Source organism: Eretmochelys imbricata, chromosome 3, assembly GCF_965152235.1.
Source record: "Eretmochelys imbricata isolate rEreImb1 chromosome 3, rEreImb1.hap1, whole genome shotgun sequence".
NCBI lineage: Eukaryota > Metazoa > Chordata > Testudines > Cheloniidae > Eretmochelys > Eretmochelys imbricata.
Genome location: NC_135574.1, coordinates 159116969 through 159130772, shown reverse-complemented (window position 1 = coordinate 159130772; position 13804 = coordinate 159116969). Strand labels below are relative to the sequence as shown.

General features: G+C 38.2%; 1 protein-coding gene across 4 annotated transcripts in view; it reads right to left on the bottom strand.

The window, feature by feature from the left end:
* Positions 1-211: 211 nt before the first annotated feature.
* The window catches only part of WDR26 (WD repeat domain 26), a 45730-nt gene continuing 32137 nt past the window's right edge, over positions 212-13804 (bottom strand). For 3 of the 4 annotated variants that reach the window (XM_077813693.1, XM_077813691.1, XM_077813692.1), the window contains 5 exons: positions 11278-11423; positions 10860-10938; positions 10086-10215; positions 6843-7028; positions 212-5277 (listed from right to left, as the gene is read on the bottom strand). In XM_077813693.1, the coding sequence (XP_077669819.1) occupies positions 5252-5277; positions 6843-7028; positions 10086-10215; positions 10860-10938; positions 11278-11423 (567 nt within the window). In that variant the 3' untranslated portion in view covers positions 212-5251. Of the gene's footprint in view, positions 5278-6842; positions 7029-8753; positions 8924-10085; positions 10216-10859; positions 10939-11277; positions 11424-13804 lie in introns of those variants that run through there. The other variant, XR_013345708.1, reaches the window with a different exon arrangement.

Sequence of the window (13804 nt, the reverse complement as noted above, 5' to 3'; positions counted from 1 at the left end):
AGGGAATACAAACATTTCTGTTAAGTGCTGTGCACTGACATGGAAAAAGTGTTTTTTTTTTAAAAAACCCTAATAAAAACAAATCAGAAGTTATGTAGTTCCAATTGAACAATTTTCTTTTTAAAGATGTTTAAAATACTACACATTTATAAAATAAAAAAGTTAACAAAGGGTGTTCTGTAAATAATTAGTAAAACAAGTGAAAAATAAATATGAGACCCAACATTCTTATATTTTAATGTAATAATATAGCAAAGAAATTTAAACTACTAAATATAATCCAAGAGGACAGTAACAAAAAATCCAGAAAGTTTAAGAACGCAATCCTTTGAAACATTTAATATCAGTCCATAGCAAATAGTCATTACATACCAAAAGCTCTAAGTGTTAACTAGTTCCACCACAACTCCATATAAATCTTGACAATTTAGAAATCTTGAGATCAACAGTAAAGTTCTTTTCTTGATCTCTACAGCTTGGTTTGTAAGTACATACATGCTTTGATGATCCATTTTGTCCCATACATTTTCAAGGAGCCAATAACTTTTTTCCATCTGTGCCTAAAAATGTTAAGATTCAAATCTAGCACATTTCCCTAACAAGGAAAAATGTTTAAGTGAAAGATGGGGCACACTGAATTTCAAATTTATAAAAATATACCGATATTAACTGATGCCTGTAGTCAGAGGACATTTCACATACACACAACATGACTTAAAGTATGCAGTAAAACATGACCAGTACCTAGAACACTTGGTTCCATGTCTATGTAATACACACACTCACACTCTCTCTCTCTCATATATACCAAATAGGAAAACGTTCACACTTAGCTGTTTTACTGAACCCAGGTAATCTGGTTTAGCAGACAGGAAATGGGTTTATAGTTTGTGTTTCAGCAACAAGAGGCAGCTACTGCAGCAATTCAACACTGCACAATTCAATGAAGTCCACCCTGTTTTAAAAAGAAAAAAGTGTACAAGAGTTAATGAAGTTTTGCTAATTGTCTTTAAAATTAGCAGTTCTTCCTAAATCAAGTATGGTAGCTGAAAATGGACACGAACCAATGTGTATTTTTTTAAAGCCATATATAGGATTGGTGCTCCTCGTTCTAGGAGTTTCAAATAAATTAAATTGAGACAACTTATTGTTTTAGGGATATGGATTTGAAAAAGAGTCTACTGAAAGTCGGTCTTCTCTCCTCTCTGGTTGTCCCTCACATCAGCCAACAAATTTGGCTGTAAACTAGACCTGTATGTTGATTTCCCCCACCTTTATGTATATAATATACTCAACATAGACTGATTGTGTCAGTTCTACTTTCCAGGAAGCAATATCCTAATAAAGAAACCTTCAAACTTTTGTTTGAATTGGGAGCATTATTTATTGGTGCAGCGAGATGCCACTAGACACAAATACTGCCAATAGTGAATTGATTGCATTAGACGTTAATTGCTTGAAACCAGGATGACAAGTTATTGGCAAGAGTTGGATAGTTTTCCAGCTTGCATCTTTGCACTAGTTTTAAAATTATTAGGGTTACTTCTTTTACATTTGAAGAACCTGTACTAAAAGATTGAGGGAATTGGACATAAAAGTTTTTCAGAACAGAGATTTGTAACAGCAGCTTATTTCCCCCTTTGCGTTCCATCATCTCTCTCAAAAAACTACTTACCTGAACAGCACAGGCACATTCAGATAAATGGTTAAGCATAATTCAGGAAAGATTTACATTGCTGATAATGAGTAGCTATTGTGAATATTTTAATCAACAGCTACAAAAAAAAATGCAAAAAACCAAGCTTACAGTATGTTCCCCCAGAAGTATAGCATCAGTTACTAGATATAACTGATTGTTGGGGAGAAATAGGACTCTTATTTGCTCCAACCCTTAGATCCCAGCCTAGGAACATTTTTAAGCACATGGAAATGAACACATTGCAGATGAGTCTACTGCATTTGCTTTTTCCATAGCCAAAGTCTTATTTTTGGTCTATGGGCAAAAAGTATTGGTACTTTTCAAACCACACATTATGATTATGTGGTAGCATGTTAAAAATAGTTTAGGCTGCTCTTTTTAGTCTAGAGTCTAGAACAGTAGCCAGTCATCATTCACAGCCTATAGGCCTACAGGTAATCTTGCTGTCAGACTAAGTACCATAAAGCCACAGTCTCACCTTTCTATCAGTATCTGCATATCACGTGTAAGACGCAGGCACAATGTATATAGCAAACTTGGTAAGACAGACTTCTAGAAATGAACCACACCATCTAGCTGGTACAGAAGCCTTCCCATCTATATTGCATAGTTGAGTTACGTAACTAAATTTAAATGGCAATCTCAAAATGTGCTTCTCACTAACCCCATTCCAAAGTGTTCACCATGTATACATTAGGAGTAGACTCTAAAGTCCAGAAGCTTGCCGGGGGGGGGGGGGGGGGGGGAGGAGGAAGAGAAGAAAAGTATTTTGGCAAGAGAATTAAAGTTTAATATTCTTTGTCACAATTCTCAATGAAAAAGAAGGTACTGACTCAAGTGTGCTGTACTGTAGCTTACACTAGATATGGAGTCCCTGCTAATAGTTTTAGCTATAGGCGCTATGCTGAAAATCCTGTGAAGTGACTAAGCACAAATCAATCTTCTGGATTTATATTAGGGGCTTGATCCCACATTCCTTACACACACACACACAAAATTCCCAGTGAAGTCAGTGTTAGTTTTTGGGTGAACAAAGAACGACAGAATGGGCTCCACGTCATCTAAAAGTATAAAGGGTTAAAAAAAAACCACCCTTCAGTGACTGCATTACATGCTCTTGGTGGAGAAGAGATTTTTTTTTAGGTTTAAAGGAGACAGTAATGCTCTAAAAATGCTTAAAATGCCAAATTAATAGAATATATGTGAAGCCTGAAAAGTATAAATAGCAGCACAGTTGCTGTTATCAATTGTACGCTACTTTGAAGATGTAAAGCACTGTAAAATATTCAGATATTTGACTTTTATTTAAACCAAAATGGTTAGCTTGCCAAGACTGAGCTCAGTGTTCTTTGCTTCTCCTGAAACCTGTACGAGTATCACTGACACCACAGAACCAAGACGATCATCTTAATGCTGTGACATGCCATCAATGGTGGCAGGAGAAACAGAATGTTGATCTCCAGAATTAGCAGGTCAAGAGAAGAGAACTAATTTTCCATTTTTTGGTTTAAAGTTTGTTTGTAATCCAAGTCTACACAGATATTGAATTCTAATATTAAACAGTATTTTATATTTGTTTAAAAAGCATTTCTGATGAATTTTAAAGTCATTTTAGGAAGCTGAAGACAAATGAACGAGATTGAAGGTACTGAAATTCAGTTCATATTTCAGATGGGAAAATATCAAAATATAGGATGAGGTCAAATTAAGGATTGGTCTCAGCAAAAAGTGTATAATTTTTTAAGTGTTTAAGATTACATGCGAGAGTCAAAGAACCTAATGGCCATAGTCTGTTAGAATCTCTCTTGTATTATATGCCTTGGGAGCATCCATTTGGGTCCTGGCCCCACCCTTTAAAAAAAAAAAAAAAGGGTCTTATGACTGTGTTATTTCCTCCATTCCCATTACCCAACCACAAGTCTGTTTGTTCTTCCCATAGACAGTTATCCCTTCTCCCAGAGTTATCCCTTCAACCAACCAAGGAGGACACTAGAGTACTTACTTAGTCCCAGTAGGAGACTTAGCCACCCTTTTGTTCACATCTTTCATGATGGCCTGCCTTCTTCCCTGCTCCCTCTTTACTTCATGGCAGCCCTGATACTACCTTCACCATCCAGTTGAGAAGAGGGAATTTAACACCATTCCATAATCAATTGCCGAGTAGTGCAGAAGCACACTAGAGATACCAGGCCACCTGTTTATTTTGAGAAGCATACAGTACTCAAACTGTCTTTTTAATAAGAAATTAAGGAACCATTCCTAAAAATGTCAGGCTATTCACAGCACCAGCACAGAACAAGGTCCAGCAGACACATTTAAACCTGTAAACTTCAAAATACCTCAAAAACCAAAAATCTATGCATCTTTGTTAGTCAAATACTAAGGACAATTCTGCAGTTGTATTTAAGTTAGGGGAAAAATTATACAAATTGTCAATATGGATTGTAATTTGGATGATAAAGGTACTTTTAAAATTACAAAGCAAAACAACATTATCCTTGTTTCAGGTCCTTCCTAAGCTTTTATCAGAATTGTTGCACAAGTTAAGACAAAACTTGTTGCATGTATTTATGTAATCTAAAAACTGACCTTTGTCCTGTTTATTAAACTACTAGTCTCATGGTGCATTTTGATAGCTCTCACTTCTAAATAATTCTGTTTCTTCATTAAGATGGGAAATGAGGTTTCTTTTAAAAGAATACTTTACGTAGCCTGTGTAAAACTCCTTCCAGCCACTGCTTTTGACCATGTCTTGCATGATACTCTAAAAGAGCATCAGTTATACTGCATTTCATGACACTGTTTTTTAAGCTGGTTTAAATTCCAAATGTATACAAATGAAGTCACTTTAATCCTATAAATAATTTATTTTTTTTTAAAAAAATTGTGCTGTTAACCCCTTTACAGGGCAACGAGCTATGTGAAAAGTACAAAACTTTTTGTCAAGTGTGATATTGAGAGTGCTTTTGACATAGTTCACTGGTTTATCGTCTGGATTGATATATACTGCGCAACGGGCAAGGCTAGAGTCCATGAACCAAGCTGCAAAGATCTCAAGCTAAATAAGGCGGAGAGAGATTTAGAGAAACAAGAGAAGGAAATACTTTCCTATCCAATGTATACTCTTCAGACTAAAGCACTCTTTCTATCAAGCCTTCTAAACTGTTAAATAAAGTTTTCCAAACAAGCATTTAAACTTCATTACACAGAAGAGCAACAAGAACGGTAGCCCGCCAGACAAAAAGGCAGGAGGGAAAAAATATATATACTGAGTTCAATGGTTAGCCTGAATGTAGCACAGTTCTTCACAACCGATGGGGGGGGTAATTCGACACGGCGTCCAACATCGTTCTGACGACGTGCTTCATCTCAACTGGTTACTATGAAGCAAGGTGGTAAATGTTTGGCCCCGATCGGGCTTCAGAAATGGTTCTTTTTTCATGACGAGCATGTCTGTCCAGCTATCAATCATGTTGTTTGCACCAAATCCCAAGCCATTTAAAATACGACTAATTTTAAGTTAAAGAGAAGTCGTCTGCTCCAAATTCGCCATCAACTATCCATGCTACTGCATTCCTCTGAGCAAAGACAAGATGAAAGGTAAAAAAGATTAAACTTGGATAAGAAATTTTTTCAAGGTGTAACAACCTCCACTACAAGATATATAATTATAACTTACTTATATACATGTAACATACACACAAATTTAACACGCTTCAGAGTAATCATGTGCTATGGATTTTATCCTCCTCACTGAAGGGGAGCTACTCTTTTGCATTCTATTAATATATGTAACCAATAATCTTTTCGCTTTAACAAAAAGTAGCGCGCTCTGACTTCCAAATATCCTCTCCTCTCTTTCAGGAGATTAATACACAGTATTTGGGTAGGGTTTTTTTGTTACTCAACACACACTACTTGAAACAAAAAACAAACAAAAATTAGTGACACACTAAAAATAAGCAATGGAGTGGACACTGATTTAGAACGGACATGATTTTTTTCCTACTGGAATCTCTTACTTACTCTGACAATTTTTAGATATAGATCTATACTGGGAAAGGGTCACTACGGAGACAGCCCTGTTGGACTTCAAAAGTTCCCAGAGAACATTAAGTGAAAACAATTACAAAAACTGTTTGCTTATTTTCAGATTCCTGAAGTATCAGAACACTAATCTAACTATTCCACCTAGGTTATACACAGAGCACTATATAAAATAAATCCACATTGTTTTTACTTAAAGTTTACCCCCCTGCCCCACTTTTCCTGTTACTCATGTTATACAAGCATTTGCTTTCCTGTGGGAGGCAGATCTTAAATTTTAGATTAGCATACAGGTGGTAGAAATGTGAAGGGAAAGAAATGAGGAGAACATGAGCTGGAAAGCATTTTGGGTTTGTTGGGACTGGTAATAGAATACAAAGTACAGGGCTGATTTAGTTTAAGTCATTACCACCAGACAGCTATTCAGTGGCAAGTATTCATACAAGAGCTACCATCAGCAGCCACCTTGTTAGCAATCTCAGTAGAAGGGCTAGGGACTGAATAGACATGGAAACTGAAATACCCTCATTGTAATACAGGGAATTTCCTCAATAGAACTGAGACAACAGTGGGTGGGAAAACTTGCAATTCTACTGCCCGTGCTGTACCAGTTCTCTGGGGAAGTGACTAGTCACCAGGGCTATCTTTCAGGGGCATTAAATTCACTTAAGGCTAAATAACCTCATTCTGTTTCCAGAGTGAGGTTAGTATTTGTTATTTAATATTTGCATAACAGTTTGTTATTCTACATGCAGTGAACACAGGCAATGTTAAGCCATCTTGAGGTATCTAGGGACATTATAATCCACTCTAGCTCCATGCTGGGGGTTTAAATGGTTCCTGGATGCCTCTGATAGCATCACTTTCCAGCTGCATATGTTTGGGGGAATATGTAGACAGATTATTTTGTGGTCTGATTATTGAGGCCTTTTTCAGGAAACTCAATTTTGTTTGAGGGTTGTTTACTATATTATTTATATTCTTATTGTATGTTTTAATTATTGTCAAGAAATCCAAAGCAACTGGATGGATTATTTCAATTACAGAAGCTTTCTATTACAGTTTCTTTTTAAAATATACATGGAAGTTGCTTTACCTTCAATATCCTGGTTGTCTATGAAAGGTGCTGGTCCCCATATTCTAACAGTGCCATCATCGGAGGCGCTGGCCATCATGGATGGAATCTGCGGGTTCCAGCTCACACAGTTAACTGTACGCGTGTGCCCTGTCAGCTCCGCAATTGGCAGTTCACTACGTTTGTGCCAAATATACACTTTGTGATCTAAATAAAACATCGATTTGAAGCAGAAGCATGAGAAATATTGAATTAAAATGTTCTAAGCACATAAATCTCCTAATTTTTTTCATATTAAAATTGCACTCTCCAGAGACCTAAAAACATAGTATGCAAAAAAAAATTAAGTGTTGCAAATTCTAAAATTGAACCCCGCTAATGTGCAACAACACAACAAGCTTTTGGTTTCACTGAAGTCTAAATCAAAGTCTAAAGAGAGGATCTAATCAAGAGTGTGGGCACAACGCAGACATGTCTTATTAAGACTTACAACGCTAGTGAGCTCATTATCTGAGGGAAAGCATTTAAGATGGCACTGAATCTTATAATGGTCAGCCAACGCATGGCCAGAAACACAAAATCAACCTCCTCCTAAGTTAAGGCTATGCTGTTGCAAGTGGATTCAAGCAAAATACTGGTGATCAATGAACAATGTCTTGATAGATATAAAAAATTATATAAAAACTTAGAGATTTTATATAATTTTTTATATTATATACACACAGATTTACATGTATATATATATATATATCTATATATCTATATATAAAACATATATAGAAACACAATATTTAGAGGACAATCCATGTGTATTATTACATGGACCTTGTGTTAAGATGCAATATTTATGAGTAATAAATAAGGCTGCATTTAGAATAGTTAAAGCACAAGTCTTGGTACTGAGGCCTCCAAAAATTCTAACCAACTTGGTAAATGACCTAATGGGGTCATGCACCTTTAAAATTTTGCTGTGCCTCTGTTTCCCTATGTGTAAAGTAGAAACAATTACTGACCAACCTCACAAGGTAAGGATTAATTAAATGTTTGTATGGCATTTTGAAGTTGTAAAGACCTACATACTACATAGATTTCAAATAGGATTCTAAAGAACCTACTTTTGTGAACAGTAGCAACTCCTATTAAAAAAAATAGTAACTGGTCAAATAATCCATTGCAAATCTCTCAAATAAAAAAAAAACCCACACTGCTTTATAATGAACTGCATTTTATTTAAGACCAACTAGTTAAAATGAGATATTTTCTCCTAATGTAGATTAACAGCTTCTGACAAACCTGTAGATTGACTTGTTACTAAAGGCTGCATCAGGTTCTCTCAAATGGAGCTACGTAAACTGAGCTACAACAAACTATCTACTCACATGTACGTACACTACTAGACTACCTTTTCAGAATTAAAGCTTTAAGGAACAGACTAAGACAACACTTTACACAATCCAATGTGATTCTGAAGGTTAAAAACAAAAATAAAAACACACCTTACCCTGGGCCCTTACAAAACCGGCTCAACTCTCTGACCTACCTGCTAGAATAGGATCTGGGAATCATTTGGTAAAGAAATTGCTTTCTGCTTAATCAGCTCATTATGGTATTTGCATGAAATACACACCTTGTGTTTACATTTTTCTATCCCCTGATTTCAGAGGATAGAGATAAATATCCATTCTGTTATCAAATAAAACAAAACCAGTGCTCTCTCTATTCTGGGCCATAAGCCCAGCATCTGCTGTGTGGAGAATCAAAGTGTAAACACAAGCCAGTATTTTGGTGCTTGACAGTGGATGTGTGTGTAAAAGGAAAAAGGACACACCAGGTAGATTAAGGCAGAAGTCAATTTTACTTTCAAAAGAGATTTCTTATTTTCTTCCTATAAGTGCAGGTGGTAGCAAAAAGCCTATCTAGCTGACAACATACCTTTACATTTAAGAGGTTATGGCATTCTAATCTGTTACTTTTTTTGTACAGAGAGACTTTCACAGCAGCCACATTTGCAACAATTCAGTGCAAAGAGGCAACAGCCTCTGGCAGTCCGAATCTAAATAAGGTGCCATCAGCTTCAACTACAGCTGGGTAGTTTTTAGACACTGAAAATAAAAAAAAATAAAAAAAGCTGTTCTTAAGATGACCTGGAAAAATTCATTACCACATTAATGTCACACACATAGGTCATAAGTGAAGTGTCAATTAAAAAAAAAAAAAAAAAGACTGGTGTACTGTAGCATGTACACTCCCCCACACAAAGCATCAGTATGGCCAGGCACACAAGTACTAAACCCCACACTAGACTAGCTCAAAGATGAGGAGGATGACACTGCATTAGAGGTGCTATCTTTCAGCTGGTATCTTCCACTAGGTAATGACAGAGGAGAAACTTGGTTTAAAATGTAAAGATCTTTCTGTAGTTTCCACTAAAATAAAATATGTAAGAAAGTGTGTCATAGTCAACACCTCCTCTTTCTGAAGAGGCTCCACTTTGAGCTATTAAGTACAAACAGTGGCTACTCAGTTTACCTTTGTGCACTACAAATACTGGGCCTGAGCAGGGGTCAGCCCCCTCAAGTCCCATTGATCTCAAATGGGAGTTGAAGGAGCTAAGCCCCTCACAAGCCTGAACTAGTTCACTCGAAAGCAGTTTGGGACGGTAAACTAAATTCTATACTCACCATAGACTATTTTCAAGTACGAAAAACACAAATCTTAGTCACAAAAGAACAACCTTTGCTAGAGTTGCCATGTCATCAACTGCTGGATTTGTGACTTTGTTTTTCCTCCCATTATAATTAATTCCACTTGAGTTGAGATGACTGCTCTCCTGGAATTAAAATTATCTGACCACACCTGCCTTTGAAAAACTACCAATCAAATGAACTTAAGTTACTCACTACAGAACTACTTTGGCCAAAAGCACAACTGCTAATGTCATGCCTCTCAAAAAACCCAACATACCCGCACATAGTTAAAGCTTACTCAGTGCTATAAACCCATTATAGGAGAGAGACGGAAGAGGCAGAGCATACAGGCTATCCTTTCTGCTAGAGCAGGACTGTTCCTTACTGTATCTAACTTCAGCAGCACTGAGACACACTTTCGTTCACTCCTGTGGACAATAACTTTCTTTTACAGATGATCGTTGCCGGTAACAGCATTAACATTAATTAAAAATTCATTGCATCATCCCCTTTTATACCCAGTGTGTGCTTGAAATGTACATCAACTGACATCTGAAGTCTTTAAAGCCGATGTTACCTTCACTGCCACTAGCGATGAAGTCTTCGTTATGGCCTCCAAAACACGAGTGAATTGTGTAAAACCCTTGCGTAACACCTTGATACTTTCTCACTAAAACTCTGTCTTGCAAGTCCCATAAGTGAACTCCCTGTGGGGGGCAAAGAGCATGCCGAAGGTTATTTTTATTGTAAGACAATATCCAGCACCTACCTTTGAAGTATTCCACTTTTATCATTTGTTCATTTTTGGCATGTCAACAAGCTTAGGCAATAAAACAAACTATAATGTGAAACTGAATGGATCTCATGCACTAGAACAATGGCTTAAATGCTTGTCCTGTCTCTTATTCTAGCACCCAATTCTCTAGTTTGGGGTTTCCAAAATACTTAAATTCGGAAGTCCATGAAGAAAAGTTATGTGGAACACCAATATTCCACGGATGATAACTCTAGAATATTGCTGCAACGTTGGGAAGCCAAACATAGTAAAATGAAGTGTTTAAATCTAGCAGCAGATATTTTGTAATTTACAGTCAAAATATTTCTCTTCATACTATGTTTTGTTAAGCCTAAAAAAAAAAAAAAAAGAGAGATCTTCCCTTTTGGAGAATCCTACATTTGTTTATTTGTATATATGTACATACTGTGAACTTCATATGTTGTGTATGGAATACTGCTTTGTCTATTGTTTAATATCATTACAGATCCAAAATTCCCTCAGATTTTCTAAAAAAAATAAAATTAGCAGTGGTAAGAAAAAGTCTTATTTGTATTTTTAAATCTATCAACTTACCTGAGTTGCTACATTTAACAAAGCTAATCTGCCATTTTTTGAAATAGTAAATGACATAATAGGATGATCTTCTTGTACTCTGAAATCACAGGACAGACACCATAATGTTAGGAGCACTACTATTTGGACATTTAAAAAAAAAAAAAAAGTAACACCAAGAAAGCACAAAAGTTTTCAGTTGCAATACTTCCATTTATACTTATAACTAAGTGGGCCATTAGTATTATATTTGAAAGGGGATTACAACCAGAACTGAGTTTAAGTCATCTAGTTCTATTTCAGTATTTGCTGGGTCCACAGAGAAAGTATACAATGTAGATAGATATTCTGATACATTACACAGACTAACAGTTTTCTCAACAGGGGAATCGGACTAGATTTATGAGAGTTAAGAATTTGTAAGAAAAAAGGTAGTTACATGTTCCTGTCTGTAAGGTCCTCAAAGTTATAACCCCGAATTCGCTGGTGCGTGTCCGATGCCAGAACAGTCTTCCCGTCGCTCAAACACCAGAGGCATTGCACTCTCACCCCTTCCCAGGAGTCAAGGAGATTACCATCTAGATCCTGTTTAGGAAGGAAATATAACCAAGGTGTTCTTTTAAGTTAGATTTCTAAGCCCTGGTGTACAGTATGAGTTTAGGTCGAATTTAGCAGTGTTAGATCGATTTAACCCTGCACCCATCCACACGATGAAGCCATTTTTGTCGACTTAAAGGGCTCTTGAAATCAATTTCTGTACTCCTCCCCGACAAGGGGATTAGCACTGAAATTGACATCGCCGGCTTGAATCTGGGGTAGTGTGGACACAATTCGACAGTATTGGCCTCCGGGAGCTATCCCGGAGTGCTCCATTGTGACCGCTCTGGACAGTGCTTTCAACTCAGATGCACTAGCCAGGTACACAGGAAAAGCACTGGGAACTTTTGAATTTCATTTCCTGTTTGGCCAGCATGGCGAGCTCATCAGCACAGAGGACCATGCAGTCCCAGAACTGCAAAGAACTCCAGCATGGACTGAATGAGAGGTACTGGATCTGCTCGCTGTATGGATGAATCCTTGCTATCAGAACTCTGTTCCAAAAGACGAAATGCCAAAATATTTGGAAAAAAAAAAAAAAAAAAAATCTCCAAGGGCATGATGCACAGAGCTATAACAGGGACCTGCAGCAGTGCTGTGTGAAAATTAAGGAGCTCAGACAAGCCTACCAAAAAACCAAAGAGGCAGACGGCCGCTCCGGGTCAGAGCCCCAGACATGCCGCTTCTGTGATGAGCTGCATGCAATTCTAGGGGGTGCCCCTACCACTACCCCACCCATCTGTGGACACCTGCAAGGGGGGAGTCTCACGCAACTGGGATGAGGATTTTGGGGACAAGGAGGAGGAGGAGGAGGAGGATAGTGCACAACAGGCAAGCAGAGAAACTGTTCTCCCTGTCAGCCAGGAACTGTTTATCACCCTGGAGCCAATACACTCCCAACCGGGCTCCCGGACCATGAAGCCAGAGAAGGCACCTCTGGCGAGTGTACCTTGGTAAATATAATACATGGTTTAAAAGCAAGTGTGTTTAAATGATTAATTTGCCCTGAAGACTTGGGATGCATTCGCAGCCAATACAGCTACTAGAAAAGTCCGTTAATGTGTCTGGGGATGGAGTGCAAATCCTCCAGGGACATTACTAAGGGGACATTCAGAGGTGGCCGTTCCTGCTGGGCTGTTTGCCTGTGGCTGAAATCATCTCTACTTTTAGCCACGCCGGGGGGGGGAACGACGACGATGGACGGACGACGACATTTTTCACACTGAGCTGTTTGCGTTTGGCCAGCAAGGATCTTCCCTGATACTAGTCACGTAGTGGGAGGAGGGGTGAAGCCATCATCCCAGAGAATTCGGGGGAGGGGGATGTTAGTTGGGTTTGTGTTACCTGTTAACCTGAAAACCGCAGCCCCTCCTTTTAAATGGCCAACCCAACGGGTGCTTGGTATGGGAAAGGAGGGTGCTGCTGTTTGAAACCATTCCCACAAGGTATGAAGATTGAAGAAGCCGAAAGACTGTGGCTTACCATGGCTGCCTGCAAGCCGAATTCTGTTGCCTGGCCCTGCATGTGTGATCTCTCACAGCAAAACGGCAGGCCCTCAATACAAGAGGCAAAATGCGACCTTGTACCGAAGGCACATGTGCTATGTAATGTTAACAGCTTGGTTCAAGGTGAAAGTCTACCCATTGTTCTCTAAACTGTGTCTTTTTAAATACTACTCTCCCTTTTTTTCCTCCCACAGCTGCAAATGTTTCAACGCTCCCCCCTATCAACTGTGGGATAGCTATCCCACAGTGCACCGCTCCGTAAGTCTATGCTAGCCACGGTAGTGAGAACGCACTCTGATGACTTAATGCGCTTAGTGTGGACATACACAATTGACTGTATAGAGTTGATTTTTAGAAATCAACTTCTATAATATCGACCTAATTTCGCAGTGTAGACATACCCTTAGGAATTTTGATGAGAGGTTTTAGTAGGAGTAACTAAAAGAATGATGCACGAGAGAAGAGTTCTCTTGTCCCGTATCGGATAAAGTGTTGGTGATCATGAGAATTAGTATACTGTTTGGAATCGCCTTCCATCTCCACCCTCAAACCAACACAGAGACAGGAGAATCCCCTGTCCCATTTCCTTTGAGGTTTGACAGGGTCGAAATCTAAACTCCTGGCTCAAGTCAGCCAGTTATTCGACCTCAACTCTTTCAACGCCATTGCTATACCCCCAGACAGCAAGAAACCGGACCCCCAAATGGATGGAACTCCATAGCATATCCATAGGACTGATTCCTCCCTCCCTTTTTAAATGTAAATAGTTAAAAAATGATAGCTTCGCATGCTAGAAATTTAAATAGTCAATATGAATTCTATAGAAAGCTAGCTTCCTTGGCCTAAAGTGTTCACTAGTCAATG